Source organism: Cervus canadensis, chromosome 33, assembly GCF_019320065.1.
Source record: "Cervus canadensis isolate Bull #8, Minnesota chromosome 33, ASM1932006v1, whole genome shotgun sequence".
In the NCBI taxonomy this organism is placed as follows: Eukaryota; Metazoa; Chordata; class Mammalia; order Artiodactyla; family Cervidae; genus Cervus; species Cervus canadensis.
Window position 1 is genome coordinate 28,488,247 of NC_057418.1, and position 12,775 is coordinate 28,501,021.

Consider the following 12,775-nt stretch of genomic DNA (forward strand, 5'->3'; position numbering starts at 1 on the left):
CTCAGTTCAAATCAGAATTGTTTGCTTTCCTCCTTGTATTCCCCCTGTCCTCACCAAACAAATGACAGGAAATGGCAATTATAACTTGTATTTCTCAATTCAAGAAATATTCTTATCTTTCCTTTCTCTCTTGATTGATCCTTTTAAACAGAGACCCAAATGAAGTATTTTTTTTTTCTTTCTCTTGATTAACTACTCAAATTATTAGTAGAATATTCAGCTTCCATCTTTATGTTACAGGTTTTGATGTCTGGAAAGAATCACTTGTGCAGAGATCCACAGAGTCGTTTGTCATATCTTCTCTGTTTCTAGCTAGATGGCTTTCTTCCGGGTTAATGTTTTTAAGAGATCTCAGGGGAAGATACTTTACAGTCTCTTTTTGCTAAACCTTTTTGTTGTCAGAAATAGCTTCTTCAAAATTATTGGTAACAGCAGCCAGCATTTATTAAACACTTAGTGTTTTTCTTATATTAACTCATTTAATCCTCACAACATGCCATGTTATAGGTACCACTGTTACTCCACTTGAAGAAACTGAGGCATGTACCTCATAAACACCTTTGCCCAGGGTACACAGTGGTCATGCTGGGATTCAAATTGAGGTATACTTTCCCATTTTTCTTCATTAACAGGAAACCTGTAATGTCATGCCATTTTGCAAATGAGCAAGTTAAGTAATTTACCCACAATCCCACAGCTGGTCAGTGCAGAGCGAGGGTTTGAACCAAGAAAGACCAGAGGCCACTCCCAGAGTGCCTGCTGTGTCGTTTCCCATGACTTAGATACACTCCTTCCTGCTGGTCCCTGCAGCGAGCCGCTGGAGAGAGAAGACAGACTGTGAGCCTTCAAGGAGCTTTGGGGAATACAGGCTTGAAATACGCCAAAAATACTAGAGATTAAGAATAAGATTCCTATTAAGAGGAAATTTTTTTAAAATGTATATTAATACTATACAGTCTGAATTATTAAATATACAGATGGGATGAAACCGATCTAAATGTGTAAAAATGTTTAATTACAGTGTATTTTATGAAATCGTGCTTTTCTACCTTCAAGCAAGCACATATAAAATAACTCCCCTTACAAAGTGTTTGTGAGTAGAGAGGGCCAGAGAGACTTGGCTCTAATAAATAAAAAGGAATTCTTTAATTGCTGTATTAATTATTAATAAATGAATTTGTATGTGGAAAAGGGAGCTGAAAGCCATTTCATCTTCATAGCCTTTCTATTTCCTAAGGACAGACATTGTCTTGTTCGTATGTTCTTTAGAGCAGGGTCTGTCACAGACTGTCCACAAATATTTTTTGCATATTTGTCACTAATTGCAAAAAGTGAGGGCCTAGCCTTAGTTTTGCAAGGATTTAGGAGTATTTTCTTGAGCAACTGACAGGAGTTCTGAGCCGCGATTGCCCCCAGGTGTCGCTCCCTGTGTGAGAGTCTGGGGCCCCCATGTGCAGCTATAGACATTGCGCACGGACTCAGCCTTGGTTTTATGCCTTGATGTGTATAGTTGTCTTAGGAAGCAGGGAGCTTATAAGGAGATGAGTCTGACGAGCCTTTATTCCTAAAGTACTTGGTCAGAGGTGCTTTTCAGAAGGGTTTAGAGTGCTCCCCTCTAAAATAAATCAGATGCCATCGGAACTCTTCCTTCTCCTTTATTCATTAAAAGTCAGCAATGGCAAACTTTAAATGATACCTAGTTGAAATGAATGCAGCTCTAAAATAGTGAATTGCACGTTAATCTTACAAGTGTTTCAATTCAAGAGGAACAACGTATAAATGTCACCTACCAGCTACTCCAGAGAGCCTTCTAGGCCATGGTAGCCTTGGGGTCACCATGACCCACGATTTTAGTCCCCACTCTTGCTCTTAAATTAGGTTGAATTCAGCCTCTTTTCTATAGAAGTGAGGTGTGTCTGCCGCATGGATTCATTTTACCTGCCGTGAACAGTGCTGCTAATTGGAGATCTTGTTCTTTGGCTTTCTGGAGGCTGGTTTGTGTGCAGGCCACTCCTGCTTCAGTTTCATTCATTTCTCTCCTGAAACAGGTTGCAGTGTTCTTGATGTGTGTACTTCTTCCTGTTACGTTAACTTGATTTTTTTGTTAAATGGACAGTGCTAGGGAAAAGTATTAATTCCATAGTCTGTAAAGCTTTGTTCAAAATTTTCTAAATCTTTATCTTGCTCATAGTAGGAGAAAACAAATTGTAGCAGATCATATTATAGCCAAAGGTGATTAATAGCATCATCTTTTGATGCTCAAATTTAGCCTTCAAGCTATATGGTTGAAACTTGAATTTTTCTTAGCAGACTGATAATCATCTTGACTTTGTCAAAACCTGGGAGTTAGGAAAGAAGTAAGGAAAATTTAAAGTACAAATCGACTTCACAGTAAGAAAGAAAAAATATACAGCAACATGAATTTTGACTAGTGTGAAGATAATTATTTCACTTTGCTTATTAAAATCAACAGCATCTGGGGTGCCAATGTCCCCTCCCCTCGCTGAATGACTCGGCATCCCATGGGGCGTGGTCATCCTGTGAACTTGGATCGCCGGCCTGGATCAGAACAGTTGTCGATGGTGGTGTAGAAACGCAGGATGTGGACAGGCTGCTTGACTTAAGTCTTAGCAAGCTGCCTTTTCCTGAGGCTCACAGCTCTGCCATTTTTTAAATTGCTTGTTTTAAAAGAAATGACTAGTGTTCAATTCAGTACACGTTGGCACCACCGGTCCTTTCTGAAGGCTTCCTGCACCTGCCATCAGGTGAAGCGGATCAGAGCCCTCCCTGCAGGGGGAGCCGTTCCCACGCCATCCGTGGGTGTGCGCAGGGCACAGCAGCTCTGAGCCCAGGGAGGACGCAGGTGCTCAGGCACCTGTGACAAGTGACTCTGAGAATCCTTCCTTCCTTACCATAGGGCTTTTACTGTTTTATGCCGAATTTGGCTACTGAATTAAGACAATATAATTTTACATTTTTTTAGGGCAGTAGTTAACTTTTTCTTATGCTTTACTCTGAAATAGATTTGAATATCTGTGCATATTGAAAGTAAAAGGAGGCTTATGATACAGTATACAGTAAAAAGAATTTTGCTGATGGAAAGTTATCTTACTAACATTGGGGCAGCTTCTGTCTATTCCTTGGCAGATTCTAATCATTGTTAGCATCCAGCGATAGTTACTGTGAATATTTTTTTTCCCACAGCAACCACAGGAGATAGAGAGTCTTGTATTATACCCTTTGTGCAGATGAGGAAACTGGACATTGTGGTGACCAGTGTCTTTGTGAAGGTCACACACATGCAGACATTTATGCCCCTGCTCCTTGAGAGCCTGCGCTCCTCTCTTCTCTCCTTGCTCTGAAGTCAGAACCAGCATCGGACTTGCCCATATGTTCCCAGGCCTGTGTGTATGTCAGCCTTGATGGTGGTGGTGGAGAGGCACCAACATGCACACACAGCTCCCTCCCCACGGCGGCTCTCCTCAGTCACGCTCTCAGGGGTGCCTGCCCTCTACACTCTGTCCAAGCTCTCCCTGCTCCATTTTCCATCAGAGTACTCGGCACTGCATGGCGTGGTCTAGGTTTATCTATTGACCTATCTCCTGCCAACCAGAGTAGAAGCTCTCTGCCTTCGCTCACCGCTGCATCATCAGCAGTGAGCACAGAGCGGGCACAAAAGAGGCTCTTAAAAACTATTTCCTGAATGGATGGAGACAGAATTCCAGGGATTCAGACAGAGAGAATTCTGGAGTATCCCATTGCTCCTCCTTGATGCTGCTTTGATGCTTGATGCTTGTTAGGCTGACTGCTCAGTGCTGAAGAATTACCTCTGGGAGACGGCACTAGGGATCATTGTTGTCTGTTTTCTCTCTGTGCTTCTGTATCTTCTGTATTGAGCTCGCATCACTGTATAATTACATTTTAAAGGAGTTAATTTTTATAACATAATGGGAAAAAGCTACCAAAAGTGAAACATTAAAGTCATACTGTAAGGCAGTGAATCTTTCCATTTCTTTTACAAGCTTTATATCATATTATTATTGCTTTTGCATTTCGAATACTTTTTAAAATGCATGTTGACCTAGGAAAAATGTGGTGCCTCATGTATCAGTTCAAAAGATAAATTAACTCAATTTCCACAAATAGTAGGGTTTACTGCAACTTGGGGTAAGTGCGCTTTCATTTTGAATCTGTGGTCTTCTTAACTACTCAGTCAGTTTCTCTCCTAAATCTGTGCCTGAAAGCATAGCACTGTGTGATCATTCTGATTAGAAAAGTAACATTGGAAGGTTTTTGAAATACAACTTTTTTTACACAGCAAGGATCTTATTTACATGAAAAATGCTCTCAAAATCATTTATCATTAGGAAAATGAAAATTAAAGCCACAAGAGTATCCATAACAGCTACTGGAATGGCTGATATTTTTTAAAAATTTGCAATATCAAGGATATACAGTGAGCACTTGGAACTCTCATATGTATTGTGGTAGAGTTTCTTACAAAGTTAAGAACGCAGTTAGTGTGCAACATAGCAGCCATCCCTGGAGTTTACCAAGAGAGATGAAACATATCCACTGGGAGACCTGTGTGTAAGTGTCAGTAGCTTCAGTCATATGATTGCCAGAAATGGGGACAGCCCACATGTCCACAGAAGATGGAATACAGCTCGGCAGCAGAAGGGAGCAGACTCCTGATATGCACAGCATTGTGGATGAATTTCAGAAGCACGATGCTGAGTGAAAGGAGCCAGACCCAGTACTGTATGAGTCACTTTCCATGACATCCTGGGGAAGGCAACACTGCAGGAACAGAAATCAGGCCAGTGGCTGCCAGGGCCGGGGACGAGATTGACCACCAGATGGCTGTTTTTTGTCCTGACCGAAGTGCCCTTGCCATGTCTTAACTGTGCTGGTGGTCATAGGGCATGTCTGCTTGCTAATGCGTAGAAATTCTACCTCCATAAACATGACAAGTGTAGTGGTAGATGACCATAAAAAGTGCTGATTTAAACCTAATTCACAAATGTGTTCATCATAATATATAGCTAATTATTCATTTTTTTCAAGTGTCTGTTCTGTGATTTGTGCACCATTTTACCCTCCACAGCAAGGGGAAATAATATAGGACCTTGCATGCAGTAGTTGTTTCTAAGTCATTGTTGGATGGTTGAAAGTGAGAAGCAAAATAGCTGGAAACATTTAATAATTCCATAGAAGCTGTAACCTTGGGATATTAATATTAACTAGCAAATTTTAAAATTGCAGAGTCAGGTACAGAATTATTTGTGATCCTCCTAAAATAATGTTGGTGATGTGAATAGAGTGTAGCTCCTGCTTCCGTTATCTGGTGCTTGAATACAGCTCCCGGTGAGTTAAAATCTGAATTCATTTGGTGACCAATTTTCCAAAGCTGGTGTGCCAAGATGAACCCACTTGAAAACTGTGGGCTCTCGGACTTGGCTGCAAGGCCCGTCCAGCTGAGGTGGGCTGGCCTAGCATCTGCTGCCTTCATTGTGCTTAATGCTGGATCCATCTGTTTTCTGTCAGAGCCAGTGCCAACAAATTACTAATCTATTAGAGAAACATGGAAATAAGATTGCACTCCTCATTCCTGGCTTTTCCTCTCATATTTTGCTTGGCTTACATATTTGGTTTTTATTTATTTTGGGGAGAAAGATACATTATCGAGTAGGCAAAGTGAGGGGGGTATGGATCATTTACTCCTACACATTTTTAAAAGATTATGGGAAAAAGATTGTATTAGTGATTATTGATAATATTATTGTTGATGATCGTGATGATAGCTATAATTTATTAGGTAATCCCATGCTTGGCACTGTACTAGTCACTTTCTGCCCATTGCCCATTAATATTGTTACTTTATCTGTCAAAACTCATGTTCCAAGAGGTTAAATAAGTTGTCCAAGGTCGTGCCCCTAGAAAGTGTCAGAACCAGTATTCAAATCCAGTTTCTGCAGCCTGTGATTTATCTGTTGCTGCCTCTTAAGCCGTTTAAAGCCTTTAGAAACCATTTTTATCCAGGCATGTGAGTTTAATGAGGAAAGTCTTTTAAAGTTTCAAGGAGAAGAAAAGGGAACTTTGTATTTCTTCCACCAAATAGAGGCCTCTATAATTAGAACATATTCCCTTGACATGTGCTTTTGAGTGCCAGTTTGTGAAATCAGCCCAACTGATTGAGGGAAAATAAGCCTGGGAGCCCAGCATTCAATGGGCCTTTCTAAGCACGAGTGCACGCATGCGTGTGGGTGTGCATGGTGGTTGTGCTCTGATGCATATTCTCCCGGGTTACAGAATGCTTCCTGCTGTGCAATGAAGACCAGCTGTGGAACTGAGCAACGCTATTGAAACAGAGCTCTTCTCTTCTTATCACATAAAATGAATGAGAAAGATAGAAAATGGGGACAGGGGTACTGGACATCTCAGTTGTTTTCCTTTGTGGTTACTAAAATACAGCCCCTGACTGGCAGTTAAACCCAAGGTGCAGGAACCCAGAGGGACAGTGTTTCTCTGTTCCAAGTAGGAGCAGCATTCTACTTCAACCATAGGCAGGATTTAGCAAAACCAAGGACCTTCCTCTCATATCAAGTGCATTATGGGCTTAGTCTGCAATAACCATGTAAATGCTTGTTTTCTAAAACAAGATTAAAGTGTCATTTCATTTCCTTCGAAAGCAAAGGGTACATATGTTTTCACTGAATAACGTTTCTTACCAAATGAGTCACTTACCAAGTGTTGAGGGAGGGAGAGTGGAAACTAGCTACAGAGGGACAGGAAGAATATGTGGATTAATTTCGTTTGCATTCAAGCTACAAATGAGTTTATTTTTAATAAAAGCAAGAGCCAAGGAAGAGCACTGTATCTCACTGATGTTATCAGACAGTCTGGGGGGAAGGGCTGAGAGGCGGACAGGGTGGGGAGGGGTGAGCCTTCATCCCACCACAGAGCAGAGTCCCAAGGACTGTGCTCTGGGACAGGAAGAGGGGGACACAGCATCTTGTCCACTGCTCTGCAACCCCCCCATCCAGTGTGAGCATAAGGTGCCCTTTCCTCTGAGATGGTGTGATGGGAAAGTAGACGGGGACAGTCCATGTGGTCCCATGGGACACCAGATTCAGAGTCGCCTCAGAACTTTTTATAAAGAACTTCAAAATTGATAAACAGTGAATGTTTACCTTTTGTGTTGTGTTGGGTAAGTCGCTCAGTCATGTCTGACTCTTTGCGACCCCATGGACCCACCAGGCTCCTTTGTCCATGGAATTCTCCAAGCAAGAATACTGGAGTGGGTTGCCATTCTGTTCTCTAGGGGATTTTCCCAACCCAGGAATCTGACCCAGGTCTCCAGCATTGCAGACAGATTCTTTACCATCTGAATCAGTGTTTACTTACAAACAATATCAGGTTGATTATTTCTGCTATGGCAGGGTATCTTCTTGAAAACACGGTTTATAGTTGAGGTGCTGGCATAAAACACTGACTCGCTTGCAACTCGGGGGCACCTGAGGTGATTGTATTGAACTTCTGCAGTCCCTTCTCTTCCCTTTCATTTTCCTATCCATTCCAGCTCCTCAGATGGCCAGTGCCTTGCTCTGCTGTTCCTCCCCAGCCCTTGGACTTCCAGGAAACCCCGGGGAAAGTAGCTGCCGCCTTTAGCAGGTCACTTCTGTGCTGATGGAGCCCTTTCTTAAGGAGCTCGTCCCAAGACTGGTCTGTCACAGGGCTCAGCGGCTCATGGCCACTCTGGCTGGCCACTCTGTTTGTAAATAAAGTTTTATTGGAACACAGATGCTCCGATGTATATGTGTGTCACCTCTGGCCACATCAAGGCAGCAGTGGCGGTTTAGTTTTGACAGAGATCATCTAGCCCACAAAGCCTAAAATACTCACCCTTCAGCGAGTGATAGGCTTCATGGACAGCCATGTGCGAGAGTTCACAAGCAGCACCTAACGAAGAGCCGACATCAGTCACTGTTGAAAACTGGGCTTCTTACAGGTTTGGAGGTGCCCTTAAGAAAACCTGCTTTCACGATTGTGATGATGCTGTTATGTCAGTGCAGTTTTCCGTTAAGTGTTTGAGAGGCCAGTCAGGGGTGCAGCTAGCGGAATACAGTGTACAGACCACGGCTCTGAGGCCTGTTAGCCACATGACCTTGGGTCAGGTCACTCTGCATACCGCCTCAGGCTCCTCCTCCCTAAATAGTGAGGACACAAGTGACTGGGTTCTCTTAAGCTTGACCTAAGGATGAAAGGAGGTGATGCAAAGAACTTGGAGCTGAGGTTAGCACACAGGAAACATGGACTGCTAGGTTTTATTGTTGTTGCTGATCTAATCCAGTTTCTGCTGGAAAAACCTGAAGAAGCCCCTCCTCACCCTCAGAACACGCCCCAGGCTGGGAAGCCTGGAGAGTGGGGCCGTCTTCCCTCTGCGCCCTTCTCACAGCCGCACCAGCTCAGCAGTGCCTTGCTGTCACGTCTGCTCTCGCTGTCTGTGCTGTTGTTCACTGCCTCACCCACAGGGGCCCTCTGTCCTCTTCTGCTTTATTCTCATCCCACCAGTAACCCCCGACCACTTCTACACCCATATTTGAGACACTTTACACAAATTAACATCATTTAATCCTAACAGCAACTCTTCAAGTAGACCGAAATAAAGAGGATCCTCTGTTTTAAAGGGAAGAGAATGAAACCAAGAAAAATTAAAAACAACTTACCTAAGGTCACATGGTCGGTATATTCACAGAGTTTTTACTCAGCCCCAGTTCTCCCAGATCCCAGAGCCTACCCCACAGATTCCTGGGTCAAGACTCAACGTGGTTTTTCAAAGACCTTCACTCAGCCTACCCCCTGCGGATGACCCCCTGTGTTCCTACTCTGCAAGGACTTACTCTTCTTTGCTTACAGTTTTTACAGTGCCTTATCTTTTTTGTTTTTGCTTTTGTATTTCTTCTTGTCTTTCCCCTGCTCCTTCACCTTGTACACACACACACACACACACATTCACACTCCTACATTGTGAACTTCTTGAGTATAGGAATTGCATTGTATTTAACCTTACATCCCCTGTGCCTAGAACAGTTACGTTAGGTAGATGAGATTCTTCCAGGAAGTGGTAAGGAATGATGGAGAAATACTAATCCATACTCTCCAAACACTTCTCCTTTTATATATATTTCATTTCCACAGTCACTTATTGGGAGGCAGCATATTTTATTGGTTAATTACATTGGTTCCATAATCATTTTGCTTGAGCTTGAATCCTAACTTACTAGCTCTTGATTTTCTTCTTTTGTCAGTGCAGTCATGGTCGTATCTATATTTCTCATAATTATTGGAGGAATGAATGAAATCATAGATGCAAAACACTTAACCTGATATCTCACACATAGTGTGTGTGGTTCAGCAGTTATTGTTATCGAAGTGGCATTATACGTGCCTTCAATTTAGTTGACTATAATTTATGTACCCTCAACCAAAATAAAAGGTGTGGAAGGAGAGAGAAAACAAAAGTGTTGAGCTAGTCCCGGCCATCTCCCCCAGGAGCGTGTGCCCCGTGTGAGCAGGGATGGGGGTGAGGTTGCAGACGCTTATCTCAGTCTCAGAGCCTGCCTGCTTGCTGAGTGCCACGCTTGTGCTTGAAACTTACTTAAAAGACATGGTGCCAGGGACAACCCAGCCACTTTTATCTGGTGCTCAAGCAAAAAAAAAAAAAATGTCTCTAGATACCAGAGAAAAGCCGACTGGGTTGGACTAATTGCAGGTTTCCACATGACCCCTCCTGTGGGGTTTTGAAGGGTAATTTTGACCGTATGTGCATGTTTCCTTACACCTTCTGAACACTTTATTGTCATGTGGTAGTGATGTACTGGCGCAATCTCAGGTTGGAGTGCATCTAGGGACTAGGGGCTAAAATAATTATTCTGGTTGAATTTTGGTAAGAACATGAGGTGTTGAGTGAGCTGAAGCACCACTCAGCACTCCATCTGTGTCCGTGCAGAGATGGTTTCAGAGGTCAGCCTGGGTTTCTCCATGTTCCAGTGTCCTGTGTGGCTCTTTGCCTTTGGAATGTACAGAGATCATATGCTTTTGAGACTGCCAACCTCATCAGCACCAGTGGGAAAGGGTTAATGAGGATAATGACTCATATTCTGTGTGGAGCACATTGGTGGACCAAAAGTACTTCCAGCGAATGTTTTCACAAGTTCAGATATTAAGAACAAGGCTCTAATTTGTGTTTGATTTTTGTTTAGGTAACTACTCCAGACCCCCAACATACAGTGGGGTGCCCAGTGCAAGCTACAGCGGCCCAGGGCCCGGCATGGGCGTCAATGCCAACAGCCAGATGCATGGACAAGGGCCAAGCCAGCCATGTGGCTCCATGCCCCTGGGACGAGTGCCATCCGCAGGCATGCAGAACAGACCATTTCCTGGAAACATGAGCAGCATGACCCCCAGTTCTCCTGGCATGTCTCAGCAGGGGGGGCCAGGAATGGGGCCACCAATGCCAACCGTGAACCGTAAGGCACAGGAGGCAGCTGCCGCAGTGATGCAGGCCGCTGCGAACTCGGCGCAAAGCAGGTATGCTGTCGGGCGGGCGGTATGCGCGGACATGTGCTCACGCGCGGAGCCAGAATCGGTCATCCCGTCAATGGGGGTGGAGAGCAGCAGAGGGCCACTGTGCTTGGCCACCCCTTTTGTGTTACATGTATCAGAAAGGCCAGAGAAGTAAATGATAGACTGTGTTCTATGAGACATGGAGGAAGGAATCAGTTATGGGAGGTTGTTTGAAACGGCTGAGAAGAGCCACTGCACCTAGCCACCCAGAGCCAGTGGTACAGGGCGAGTCTGTGGTTCCATTTAACACAGCGAGGCTTAAGGAGGAGACTATAAAGCCTAGAAACGGGCCCAAATCTAAACATTCAAAAAGAACGCCTCCCTTTTTTGCTTTTAACCTCACTGTAGAAATCCTTATGAAATAGAAACGTTGTATGTGCACATATGTGTATTGTGTGTGTTTGTCTAAATGTATACGTGTGAGATTTATTGCTTCGTGTTCTTATGTTGTATTTTTATTTTTCTGGGCATATGTCTCTCTCTGTCCAAACCAAAAGGCAGTCAGCAAAACAAAGATTGTATTTCTGAACATTTAAGTTGATAGAGCAAGGCTTTAGCCTCAATTATTTACTTGTTTTTAATCCTGAAAAAGTCTTGAAGTAAATACTGGACCTGTTTTAAAATAATTGAGTTAAAAGTTCATGAGACAAAGTAACTATATAAAAGACCCACATGAAAAAATGTTTGAATTTTGTTTAACATATGTTAAGATGTTTAAAACAAAGGACACCGAAAGATATGCAGTCCATGGGGTCGCAGAGTCAGACATGACTGAGCGACTGAACAATACGGTATCTTCAGGAGAAAAGAGAAGATTCTGATTTTGTCAAGGGGGAATAAGAGCTTCTGTGTGTGTGTGTGTGTGGTGTGTGTGTAAATGTATCCTTTTGTTACTTTTCCTCTGAAGCTGCTATTTGAGAATGTTAGGGACCCTTCCAGTCTCACTATTTGCTCTACAAAATAATAAATTTCCTTTGAGGAATCAAAATGAAAGTCAGATTCTCTCTTCTTACCCCCTCCCCCCACCTTTCTCACTCTTATCCATGTTACAGTGACTTAGAATCTTCTGAACCCTGGCACTATACCTCTGAACTGAACCTATGCAGGCTGCAAAGAGAATGTTTTAATATACCTGTCTGTGAGGACTGGTTGGGCCCATCCAGTTGAAGTTCTAATTTAGGTTTAAATGAATTGTCCATTGTCACAACTCAAAAAAAAACACAAGTTATTTTCTTTTTAAGGAGAAAATATTTGATTGCATTTGACATGAAACCTTGAGTAGTGAGCTGGGAAGACAGTAACTGTAGAGATTAAGGCAGTTGTTTGATGAAAAAGCTTTGCTGTGTTCCCTTTCTGAATCAGTTTATATATAATTTTATATAAATTAATGTATAAGTATACATCCAAGCATTTTCAGTTCCTTTTTCTAATCAATAGACCATTCCAAAGTCTTGCCTTCATGTTCCGCCCGTCAGAGCTCTAATACGGAGTATCAGACCACCCTCTATAGCCACCACACCTTGGTGTGGAGATAACGTAATGGACAGGGGGATTCATACTTGTCTACAGAACAAATCCAAAGAAGCTGTTCTTCTGTTCTACTTTAGGCCACCATACATTAGGTCGCCTGCTTATCCCAGCCAGTCTGGGGCTGGCGGACGCCCCATGTTTTCTTCCCAGCACCCCAACTATGGCAACTCTCAGGCTCCCATGATGCACCAGCCTGACCAGTACGGGTAGGTAGCCGCACACCCTGACTTGCTGCGGGACCTGGGCATTTGTTTAAGCTGTTAATGAACATGCCATCTGGCTGCAAAAGGAACACCCAAAGCAGGAGCGTGAAAGACCTAAGAGAAGATCCATCTCAGAGGGGGTTGTCTTTTGTTTATTTTGTTTGTTTCGGGTTTTTGTTTGTTTTGTTTGTTTCGTTTTTTCATCTTCCCCGGCAATACTGTGGTAGTTTGGTAGAGACCTGCATGTCGCCCCCCAGATCCTGTCTCTGCATGGCTTCGGCATGGCTTCTTTCCTTCGTGCCTGAGAGGGAAACAAAAACTTTTATCCACGTTAAAATAATGAAGTCACCTACTCCGGCGTCATGTCCCCTACTGTTGTCGTCGTGTTGTCTGGGACTTGTGTTGTGCAGCAC

At 43.2% G+C, this 12,775-nt stretch overlaps 1 protein-coding gene across 1 annotated transcript in view; it reads left to right on the plus strand.

The window, feature by feature from the left end:
* Window positions 1-12,775, plus strand: part of ARID1B (AT-rich interaction domain 1B) — a 410,189-nt gene that overhangs the window by 338,570 nt on the left and 58,844 nt on the right. The window contains exon 8 of the mRNA XM_043456854.1: window positions 10,266-10,593. Coding sequence (XP_043312789.1) covers window positions 10,266-10,593 — 328 coding nt within the window. The remainder of the gene's footprint in view (window positions 1-10,265; window positions 10,594-12,775) is intronic.